At 34.2% G+C, this 12,895-nt stretch overlaps 1 protein-coding gene across 2 annotated transcripts in view; it reads right to left on the reverse strand.

The window, feature by feature from the left end:
• Positions 1–12,895, reverse strand: part of LOC108742143 (aminopeptidase N-like) — a 60,953-nt gene that overhangs the window by 17,345 nt on the left and 30,713 nt on the right. For both annotated transcript variants that reach the window (XM_018477204.2, XM_018477203.1), the window contains exons 4-6: positions 10,952–11,260; positions 10,628–10,811; positions 4,820–4,976 (exon numbers count right to left, since the gene is read on the reverse strand). In XM_018477204.2, the coding sequence (XP_018332706.1) occupies positions 4,820–4,976; positions 10,628–10,811; positions 10,952–11,260 (650 nt within the window). The remainder of the gene's footprint in view (positions 1–4,819; positions 4,977–10,627; positions 10,812–10,951; positions 11,261–12,895) is intronic.

A 12,895-nucleotide genomic window follows, 5' to 3' on the forward strand; every position in this document is an offset into this window, starting at 1 on the left:
ACCAAGTTCAATAGCACCACAATAAAAGGGTTAGTCAGAGAGATACAGGCCCGTATTCAAATTATAGATTTACGTGCTTAATTGTCTTTGGAATGCAAAATGTTATGACACCTTGCTTCTGAAGGCATGTTTTTTATTGATTATAAACGCCACACTTATATACACAGGGTTTTTCACGCAACCCGTTTATTAAAAGATTTAAACTTTTACAGTTGAAGATGCGTCAAATAAACTAAAAATGTATGCTCTTTCTAATTAAAATATTTTCGGTTATACCGAAAGTTGACTTCAACTAGATTATTTTAAATGGAATATACTTTTTATAACATTTTTAGTTTCAGCGAACCTTTTCAGATCGACTCTGAATATACAACTCCATCTGAAAAATGACGATATTTTAAGATTATTTTACATTCATGCTGAATGTCAGAAAGTTGTAGAGAGGACGTGTCGTCTTTTCAACCAAAGGTATCCGAATCTGCGTTAGATGAACAAAACAAAATTCAGACGAATAGAAGCACATTTTCTACGTTTTGGAATTAGAGTAAAGAAACTGTATCAAAAACCTGTAACTGGAGATGAAAATAACAAAATAAATGTATTAACGTCAACTCTGGAAGTTCCATTGCTGCAGCCTCAAATGACTTGGGAATATCTGTTGCACCAATCCACAGAATGTTGCACAATCATAAATTCCCTCCAATTGAATTTTGTGAACTAATGTTAGTAAGGATGCAAGATGATCTTTATCTTATCCAAAATTTTATGGAATAATGAGTTTAAATAAGGGTACTGTAAATCGGAGAAACTTACATTTTTGGGACTCACATAATGTTCATATTGTTAGGGAGTCAAAATTCCAGGATAGATTTAGTTTTAAATATGTTTGCTGTTATGCTGCAATGCTGTGATATTTGAAATTTATGATGGAACTTTTAAATTCAGAGAGGTATATAGGAATACTAAGACGGGTTGTGTCTACGTTTTGGACAATTTGTCATTAGTATTTTTACGAAATTGCTAGTATATAATGGACGGGGCAGGTACATACAACACTAATGACGTAGCTGTTGAAGTAACCAGCATGTTCCTAGATCATTGGATTGGAAGTAATGACCCTTGGAAGTGGCCCCCTAGGTCATCCCAGTTATTCGACTTCTATTTAGAGGGTCATGCAAAAAGTATGATGTATGATCGCCCAGTTGCTATCTTTTAGAACTAGAAGCAATTCGAATAAGAATGAGTACAACCGATGAAGTGCATCGAAGAATAATCGAGTGCTTAAACAGGAATTGAGGACACTTTGAACAGTTATAGTTTATCGCTTTTATTTAGTCGTGTGTTGTATAATTTTCATTGTATTTTTAATATTCATGTATATGTGCGTTTCGCCTAAATTTTGTATTACTCACCGGAGGCAGGTTCGAATATCTTTGGTTGAAAGGGCGACTAAACTTCTCTACAACTTTCTGACGTTCTCCATTAGTGTAAAATAAATTTAACACACTATATGTATGAAACACTTTGATATCTAATAGTGAGTAATATATCAAATATTGATGTGAAAATTGATTTTCTATTTATACCAACTGTAAATTACTTCAAGTTAATGAGAAAAAATTTGTTGTTGTTGTCACACCCTCTCTGCAAGGGACCAGTATAAATGGTATAAGGTAAATTGAATATATATTACATTTATATTATGTAAAGTGGTGGAGATTAGGGATAAGAACATAGCGGATACAATGTGTTCAGCTTTGCATTCATCATAATGTCGTCAGTCCTAAGAGTGGTTGGACATGTACCTCCACTCTTTCCTATCCTGTGCTAAACTTCGCATTTCCCTAAAACTAGAACAGCCTACATCCTTAACTATTTGCGAACAGTAATCTAATCTAGGTCTACCTCTACCCCTTCTANAAAATACGTAATCCTAAAATGTAGCATCGTGCTACAGATGGCGCTCACTGTGCCGTTTGTAGTATTTTCTTAAACCATTTTGTTTGTGACTAGTCAAGTAGTAGCGGTAATTAACTTAAAAGTGAGGATCTTACGATTAGTCAACAGCTTTTTACAATGACATAATTGTAAAATAGACTCTGGGTACTTAATTGACCGGAAATTGTGAATTCTCAAAATGCAAACAAAAATGAAATCAAATGAAAAAAGGAAAATAACTAAATTTAGGTTTTCATTTCTGTATTGTAATTGCGATGGGCTCGCTTGGGGTAGGAGAGGTTTACCATAAAACACCTGTTTTTCTTTTATTATTGGATATTCAGCAAAACCATTGTCATATAAACGTCTGCTGAAAAACTCAAACTAACGACAACAATAAGTGTAAAACACAAATTATTAAGTAGAAGCCACGAGTCACTGAGGGAGATTAAGTTAAACGGTTGTACTTTTAATTTTACTTGACTTCTAGGAGGAAACTGTACGATGTATGTGAATCCGGTGGTTCGCTCTTTAAGGGGAAATTTCGGTACAAGCTTGTAATTACCAGTCTATGATGTGCCCGACGATTCCCGAACCATATAGACCAATGGATTACTTCCTCCTCTCGGCTTCGCGCCCGCTGTGCGGACCTCACTTAAACTCCGTCGCGAACTTCACTTAATATCTTTCTTTCCTCATATAGCTTTGCTCTTTATAGGACCCCACATAGTCTCTTCGTCATCGTCACATAGAACTTTTAGAAATTTGTCTCGGCCCACATTGGCCGTATTTCCGAGTATTGGTTTCGCGCTTCACATAGTCGACCTAATATATCCAGGAACCATAAAAAATGCAATTGCATATAATGGTTCCGTGTTTAGAAAGTTCCGCAGACCCAATTCCAGAAAAATTAAAAATATTACTTTGGAAATTACGAACATTATCTGACATTACCCCCAGGTGTAACCATAAGTATTCTTATAGCAACGAAAATGTCATAGGCGCTTCTGTTGTTGTCACTTTCATTATAAGATTACTTATGGTAATACAAATGGAGATTGAAAACTAAATTTATTTATGTTTTTTTCTCCAAAAATACATTTTCTATGGTATTGTAGCGAGCACGAGTATGTTTGTGTGCGATCTGGCACACGTGTGCGTGAACGGCTTATTGATTCGCCGACTAGCCGCGGGTGCCTTTCTTCATGGGCGCCGTATTTGTAAATGTGTGTGTCGTACCTGCGTTATGGGAAAGCAGTTAAACAGTTCAAAGAAAAAAAAAATTGACAGTTATAGGGACTGCCGATAGAAGTGAAAACTTCAGTATTAAAATTTGAAATTTCACAATGTGGTTTTTACATTTATTGACACTCCGAGCAACAATTATTTGCATGTTTATATGTTTCTTTATTATTCAAATATTTACATAAATTTCAATGTACTTGATTTTAACATTGTTTGCATCATTGTTATCGTTAATTTCAACAATACTTAGACTTTTTGTACTTTCAATTATTTCATTGTGTTCTAAACAAATACAAAACGCTTATGGTAACTAAAGTAAGAAATGAAAATGTTGGATTGAAATTTATCTAAGTATCGCGTAAAAGCCACATCGATCGTCGTAGCTGTATAGCTACAGATATATTGTTACAAGCATGTCGGTGACGCGAACGCACGAGATTTCACCTATCCAAAAAGCGTTTAACGCCCACACCCAATAATTAGTGTAAATAAATAGTTTTTTGTCGTTATCAGTCTTAGATGATAATTTTGTTGAACCCACGAATATTACAATATATTCAAGATTCACAAAGAATTTCTGATCGGTTGAGTACCCAGAATCTATACTATAATTACTTTAAAAAGAAAGTCGCCTAATCGTACGCTCTTCATTAATTAATCAATCAGTAATTAAGTAATTCGTTGCAAACAGAATGAGAATTTGTGTCATAAGCATTCATAAACGAATAACACGGATGTTTAAAAATTTTATATTATTTATTTTTAGGGGTAACTAAATAAGTAATTTTTATGTTCGGAGAACGTTTTGCCTTACTTACATAATATTACATGTACAAACACTAATAAGTGGGCAAAACAGGTGTCGTTTAGTAATATCGGTCGTGATAATTGAAAGACACAGGAGATCATTAGAACAAATCCGTCGTAAATACTATTGATTTAAATACTGTTTCGAAGGACCAGGCCGATATTCAGGAGAATACAAAATGCGTTGTAAGAGTATTAAAAATTACCCCTCCCATATTTCATGGGAAGATCTCGTGGTCCATTTACCTGAGGCCATTTGGAGCAGCAGCAGAGGTAGAAACCTGAACCGATTCAACTGCACTAATAATTACTTTACGAGGAAAAACGCTGAAATACTCGAGTTTTAACAATATCGTACATTGTAAACTGCTTAGAAATCAGATATGACGATAAATAACTATAACAGGTACATAAGACTCTGACCAACTAGTTGTGCAATATAAAATGTAGGCAGTAACGGTCACTTTGGGACTGTAACAACTACAGGGAACGTCTGATGTGTTCGAACTGTGGAAGAACAGGTCACCTACATTGAGAGTGCCAATCAAGAGAACGGAATCCAAAATGTTAGAAATTTGAAAATTTAAATAATAAACGAAAAGCCTTCTGGTTATGGCTATGGAGAAATGAAAACAGGTATCGTTCGACACTATACTTTTACACTTCAATTTTGAGTCATAAGGATTTTTATATCTTTCTCATATGCTGTTGCAAGAGCACCTAGGAGCGCCAGGAGCGGAGTTTGGGCAGCTCTGCTTTAAAGTTTTCTATAAGTTACGCATTACACATACGGAAAAACATTAGGTACCGTAATGAATAAATCCCTTACCTTTGTTGTAAGCGATGACATCGAAAAGTGAACTAATTTCGGAAGGCGAACCAGCATCCTGATTCATAATTCTTGTGGATAATGTTTGATCACTTGACATAGCAGAGTGGACATTCCTTATTACAAATTGGTCCATCATTTCCCAATCTTCGTGAACCTAGGATTTATGACGATTACAATACAATTTATAAGCATAATGCGTGCAAGATATAACAGAAATAAGAAGCAATAAACAATCGCATAGTGAGTTCAGCAGCATTGTTAAGGGCAAAAGAATTTTGTAATGCAATCACAATAATTTACAATCCAAAGCCGGTCCTGGCCATGATGTGGCAACGTTGATGTCATCAAATAGTGTACTGTAACAAAAACTCTGAAGTAGCTTTAATTGTTTAAGCCGGTCACTACTCACGACAAATCAGTAGAACTTTCTATAAATGTAGCTAGTAAATTTAGCTTTGACTTGAACTTACGATCGAGGCAATTCATTTTTAAAGTTCAATAAATGTCTATAACGTAAAATTAATTAACTACTAGAAATGGGTAATCAATGGCAATTCGTCTTATTTTGCTTATGTTCATACGACATCATTTTTATCAGTTAGTACATCTTTGGAAGCAAGATATTAAGAAAAAGTGGTATTTATGGTGTTCCAAATTATTCCTAGAGAGCATTATTATTTGTATACACTATGTCCGATCAATATTCCGGATTATTTGAAAGGTAACATCTGCAAACTCTGTACAGTGTCTCGCGCGATAGCATAAGAACGTTAGAGGTGTAAAAATGATGTATAAAAAGTACCCCTGTCAACTAGCCTTCAATTATTGAGGACAATTGCCAGTTTGGTAGTGACGTTATCTTATCGCCCTTCGTTAACGCAAGCATCGAAACACACATACCTACATACCTACTCGTGACTTTTGCAGCAGCTAGGTCGCAGACAAACCGATTGGACACAATGACGGTTAGTATAGTCTGCAGTTCGTAGCTACCGTTCGATTGGCAAAGTTACTATTATTACCACAAAATACAAAACTAGGTTTATGTTGAAAATATCAAACAAAACAATTTATTCGAACGCTTGGTGGTCATATACGGACGGTGCAGTGAGACTGCACTGAGGAGTTGAAGGCCAGCAAGGACGACAGGTCGGTACTGGTGAAATCGTTTTGCGATTAATAGAAGACAATCCCAGTGTGAGTATCTCAGTGCCTGCATGGCAAGCAGGGATTCCTTGTGATCCGGTTTGGAAGATTTTAAGGGAGAATTGCACCCCTACAGTTATCGAAACATACCGTACCTATGACCGTGTTCAACACACCACACCTACCAGGATGTACCTCAGTTGCTTTTGGGAATTGTTTCTTTCCTGTTGCCGGGTGAAATAACCGCCAGTAGATTCTTTCCTTGCCCGTGTTCGCGTATGGAACTCCACCACAGCAGGGTACACAATTACACTAGGTAGTCTTGGTCACGATTTCAGGAAAAAATGAGGCTTTTGTTAAGATTATTACTCTCATGGTAGTGTATGTCACTGGGTTGCGCGATATGGCTCATACAATTTCTCTTTCATGTACGTTCTTCTCCGTTAATTTTTCCAAAGTACTGATCAGATGTAGTGTATATATTTATATATGAGGTGTGATAATCAATAATATTTTAATCTACGGTTTCTACAAAATTAGGACAACTGACGAAGAATTTATTTACAGCAAGATTTATAGGTACTCGTACCACCTTAAAGAAGAAATTCAAAGACAAATTCAAAAATTATTCGACGATAAAATAATTCGACCTTTGATTTCTCCGTATAGTAGTCCTGTTTGGATTGTCCCTAAAAAGACAGATGCTAGCGGAAAAAGAAAATGGCGATTGGTAATCGATTATCGGAAACTTAATAAAAAAAACGGTAGGAGATAAGATCCCTTTACATCGCATAATTGAAGTACTAGACAATTCGGGGAAATGTGCCTACTTTAGTAAGCTCGATTTGGTTCAGGGCTTCCAACAAATCGAAATGAGCCCTGAAAGTATTGAAGAAACAGCGTTTACGGTCAACAACAAGCATATGGAATATACTCGAATGAGTAACGACTAATGGACAACATTCTTAATAGAAGTCAATAATCATAATTGCGACTAATTATGAAGAATTAGATTTACTATCAATTTTAGCCCAAGTTGATGAAAACGCCGATTTATCTGAAACCGAAGCCATTGAGTTTTCCCGAAAATAATAACTATGAAACAAGCGGTGATATTAATCATACAGCTGTAGAAAGTCCTGTATTTTTACTTTCCGTATCAGATGGACCATTAAACCAGTTTTCATATTGGTTGAAATATAAGATAGTTTGCCCTAAACCCTTTAAATACAAAAATTATTACGAAATTGCCATTACAGCAGGACAAGAAGATGAAGGTATTTTTAAACTTCTTAAGGAAGTTATTAATTCAAATAACGTACATAGAATATAATTTCTTGATGACAAATTATACGAAATTTTTATTCAAACCTTCTCAAATGAAAATTTATCATGTTAAATGATATATCAGCGGAAAAAAATAAATCAACAGGGTTCAATGATACAACAATGCAACCAGTCGAAACTCATTTCTGAAACCTTCAGACTCAGAAATTTTTCGTTGTAGAGTAACGTTGACGTCAACAAACTATACACGAGATAACTTTAAGTTAATAAAGAATGAGCTTTTAAATTTTAAATCGAAAATACACAAACGTGCGTCATTGACCTTCGCCGAATCTGCTATAAAGTTTATTACAGGAAATTTGGACCACATTTATTTTGATGAAATAAACAAAAATTTAATAAAATTATTCAGTAACCAAGAGAAAATTACAAAGCAGATTAATAAGTATAGCTCATTTGCTATGTCCCTTTAACAAAAATATCTAATCGGTAATACAAGGAAATATTTCTGCTTCCTAGAAATTATTGAATTCACTCCAGATTATTCAAAGAAGCATTTCTCTAGCTTTAAACACGAAATCACAAATTTAGAAATGTCAACTATATCAGATCTCGAAGATATTTTAAGGGGAGAAAGATTAGTATGCTTAGATTTGCAGATGATATAGCAGTATTAGCATCTAGCAAGTAGGACTTAGAGATAGCTTTAAATAAGATGGAAGCGGTACTGACAGATCAGTACTATATGAAAATAGATAAAAGTAAAAGTAAAATACTGGTATGCAAGGGAAGAAAAAGTAGGGAAAGAGCGAGTATAAAGATAGGAGACGAAAAAATAGAAGAAGTGACTGATTTTAGATATTTGGGAAGTCAGATAAGTCAGGATGGAAGGAGTAGTAAGGATATAAAGTAGAGGATAGCTCAGGATCGTGTCGCCTTTAATAAAAAAAAGTCATTTCTATGCTCGCGAACGGTTAATTTATAAATTCGAAAAAGTTTGTTAAAGGTGTATGTTTGGAGCGCGGCGTTGTATGGGTGCGAAACATGGACAGTGGGCGTGGCGGAAAAGAAAAGGTTAGAAGCTTTCGAAATGTGGTGTTATAGGTTAATGATGAGGATAACGTGGGTAGAAAAGGTTAGAAATGAAGAGGTATTAGAAAGAATAGGCGGACAGAGTCAATAAAAAATAGGCGAGATAGGTTGGTAGGACACCTTCTCAGACATGAAGGTTTAGTCAGAGACATTTTAGAGGCAGAAACAGGAGTCAGGAGGGGTAGGTGGGTTGTTCTAGTTGTAGGGAAATGCGAAGATTAGCTCAGGATAGGAAGGAGTGGAGGTACGTGTCCAACCAGTCTTAGGACTGACAACCTTATGATGATGATGGTGATGATGACATTATCAGTTGTTTACGTATAATTAAAGCTACTCTTGATATCTGTGTCAAAATTTGACAAATATACCGCCGTATTATTTGCATTAAAGCTAACGGTAGACAATTCAATACCTTTATGAAAAGTACGGAATTATTTTTCACTTTGACTTTTTTACAAAAGGAGTGTATTCAGCTCGTTCTCTGGTAGGTAAATAAATAACTGATTGATTATTTGAGTGACATGTACGTACTGGAACCAAGTTCAATAGCACCACAATAAAAGGGTTAGTCAGAGAGATACAGGCCCGTATTCAAATTATAGATTTACGTGCTTAATTGTCTTTGGAATGCAAAATGTTATGACACCTTGCTTCTGAAGGCATGTTTTTTATTGATTATAAACGCCACACTTATATACACAGGGTTTTTCACGCAACCCGTTTATTAAAAGATTTAAACTTTTACAGTTGAAGATGCGTCAAATAAACTAAAAATGTATGCTCTTTCTAATTAAAATATTTTCGGTTATACCGAAAGTTGACTTCAACTAGATTATTTTAAATGGAATATACTTTTTATAACATTTTTAGTTTCAGCGAACCTTTTCAGATCGACTCTGAATATACAACTCCATCTGAAAAATGACGATATTTTAAGATTATTTTACATTCATGCTGAATGTCAGAAAGTTGTAGAGAGGACGTGTCGTCTTTTCAACCAAAGGTATCCGAATCTGCGTTAGATGAACAAAACAAAATTCAGACGAATAGAAGCACATTTTCTACGTTTTGGAATTAGAGTAAAGAAACTGTATCAAAAACCTGTAACTGGAGATGAAAATAACAAAATAAATGTATTAACGTCAACTCTGGAAGTTCCATTGCTGCAGCCTCAAATGACTTGGGAATATCTGTTGCACCAATCCACAGAATGTTGCACAATCATAAATTCCCTCCAATTGAATTTTGTGAACTAATGTTAGTAAGGATGCAAGATGATCTTTATCTTATCCAAAATTTTATGGAATAATGAGTTTAAATAAGGGTACTGTAAATCGGAGAAACTTACATTTTTGGGACTCACATAATGTTCATATTGTTAGGGAGTCAAAATTCCAGGATAGATTTAGTTTTAAATATGTTTGCTGTTATGCTGCAATGCTGNCATCCCTACATTTTTAAGTATATTTAACATCTTGTCCCATTTAACATTATCAAAAGCTTTCTCTAAATCTACTAATCCTATGTACGCACTCTTTCCTTTTCTATCGTTTTCTCTATTGTTACTAGTAAAGCTAGAATGGCCTCCTCTATTTCTTCTAAACCCAAATTGATCTTCCCCTAATAGTTCTTCCGCCCTTTTTTCCATCCTCCTCTGTACAATTCTAGTTAAGATTTTTGACGCATGGGATGTTAAGCTAATTGTTCGAAATGTCTCGCACCTATCCGCGCCCCTCTTCTTAGGTAATGTTACTACTACGTTCCGTTTATAATCCCCTGGGACTTTCCCCGTGTCGTAAATGTGACTAACTAGCTTAAACAAACGATCTCTAACCTCTTGTCCTGCATGTTTTAGAGTTTCCCCCCGTATCCCATCTACACCTGGCGCCTTATATAATAATCAATAATTAAGTTAGCAATAATGCTATGTTTAATACATATGTTCCGTTTGATGATCGATTTAAGGAAGCAGTAGTCTATAGCCGATATGTTCCCATAATAGTTCAATACAGTTAAGTTCACTCCAAAAATGGCGAGAATTTCTTGTTTTTCTCCTAACTTTTGATATTTAGCAGCTGTTTGTTTCGTTGCTCATTTTAAGCACCATCACTAATTAATTTGTTCAGTTTACTATTTTTAGATAAAGATAAAATAATTACTATAACATTCGTTACAAACCCGAAACTTTCCCGATGTGATCCTTACAGTTTGGTCTTTTAAATAAGCAACTTAATTTTAAGTACCTGTCAGTTCATGCTAATGTAAGTTAATAATACTTACAACTCCAGTTATATAGAATTCGAAATAGGTTGCAAATCCTTCATTTAGCCAGATGTACTTCCACCAAAGGGGGCTAACTAAATCTCCAAACCACTGGTGTCCATATTCATGACTGATAATACTGGTTATTGATTCTAAACGTGTTTCTGTAGTGGATTCATTGTAATAAAGCAGGGACAGTTCTCTAGCAAAATAATTTATCTTTATATGTAAAATGATTCTAATAATTAAGGGATAAAGGCTCGTATATACGAAAATCAATATTTTTGCAAATATTTTGTTGTGAATGATATTGGGATCAAAACGGTACCACAATGGATTTACCTGTATGTCACTAAACCCCAGTTTTCCATAGCACCGGCGGAAAAGTAACCTTCTGGTACAGCAACTTCGTCCATTTTCGGTAAAGCGAATGCTATGCCAGTAAAGTTTTCAAGCGCTCTTAAAACCTGATTTGCTTGATCTAGCGGAAAATCAGCTCTACCGTCTTCAATTTCTTTCGGCCTTGCCAAAATTCTTTGCCTGTGCAATTTTTTTGTGTAGTTTAAATCCGAAATTATAAATGCAACTAAATAAGAAGACATAGGTAATGTTTCCTGAAACTCGTCCAAAAACTTGTCTTCAGCGATTCTCCTGGAAAAAGATGCACCATTTAGCAACTGACATAAACCAATAACACATTATTTATGCATTATCTGTCATCTTAGTTTGCAGTGGTTATAAAAAATAAAAATGATATTAACGTAATTTCAGTGTGTAGGCATGATAAAGTAACATAGGAACCTAAAATCCTTTTTAAACCGTTTTTACTGCCTTGGATAAAAAATAGAGATTTCTTTCTAATCATAATCAATAAATTACACTCAATTTTATAAAAAACTAAAAGCAAAACTAATTAACATGGCAAACCATTTAAAACTTAAAGATGCGGATAACGCATAATGGCAGCATATGAAGATCGAGCTATAATTCATTTTAAAAAAGCGGAAGAATGAAATACAGTTGAAATAGAAAAAAAGCGAAGAGAAGAAAATTCGAAAAAAGAAGTAAATGATAACCAACAAGTAAAATGTTTGAAGATTAATATTTGAATTTAAAGTTTATTTTTTAATTTTGTAGTTTAGGAGTGAAATGTTTATGATTAAAGTAATCAAGGTTAAGTTAACTTGTGTATTTTAAACTTTGAATTAGTTGTTTATTTTCATAATTTTGTAATTCGAGATGAGGATTGAGTACATAACTTCATTAAAAGAAAAAGTAATATAAAAAAGAAGAGATGTGGTATCCTGATGTGTATATGTCACTACCCATTAGAACATTTCGGGAACTACTTCTATTGAAATTTTTAATATTTGGTCAATAGCGTTATTGGTTATGTACTTCTCAATTAAGATAATATCTATGTAGCACTTTCGGTTATATCGGAAGGTGACATCAACTTTGTCATTTTAAGTGGAACACCCTGTATATTATGAAGGTTTTGAGTTCTATTAATGATTTTAGGTGTCTCATAAGTTTTTCCATCATATAAAATTTACAAGGTATTAATTTTTTTTTAAAAAGTATCACATAGCACATACCAGTAAAGAGCGAGAGTGCATGCCTATTTTACAGTAAGATAGATGGAACAATAATATTCCCGAGAGGGATAGTTATACTCTCAAACTTCCCGTCGATAGTTTCAAAGTGGGTTAATTACATACAGAGCGTTAGATTTGGTAAACTTCGTAAAGTTTGTTTTTTTAAAGAAAACACCCTGTACGTATAATCATAGCCTTATGCAAAATTTTATTCTCTTTCGACTGATACTATGGTTCGTTATACCATTTCAAATTGCTTACTGTTACTGAAAGCAACTAAAACCGTTTAATTTTTCCCGCATATGGTTGTTAAATTCTTAGCAGAACTTGAAAAACAAATAAAACAATTTAATTGTTATCACTCAAACACTCATGCTGTCAGTTTAATAATTAAATACTTTAGTTCTCAATTTCAATTATTAAGTACAGTTTTTAAGAAATCTGGATATTGTATTTGAGTCAAGATCGTTTCACATAATTCAATACATTTTTCAGCATTTCCGGATTGAAGTGCAGAATAATAATTGAACTCCAAAATACGTAGTCTATTACTTTTCAAAATTCCAAAACGTTTACTACATTATCTTCGTCTGAGGTGGTAGGTTTTGGTAAAACTTTTTTCGCAGAAATCCGACCATATTGCAAATGATTTCTTAAAATTCTTTTTAATTTCTTCCTACTCTTTGGA

Source organism: Agrilus planipennis, unplaced genomic scaffold (assembly GCF_000699045.2).
Source record: "Agrilus planipennis isolate EAB-ADULT unplaced genomic scaffold, Apla_2.0 scaffold323, whole genome shotgun sequence".
Taxonomy (NCBI): Eukaryota; Metazoa; Arthropoda; class Insecta; order Coleoptera; family Buprestidae; genus Agrilus; species Agrilus planipennis.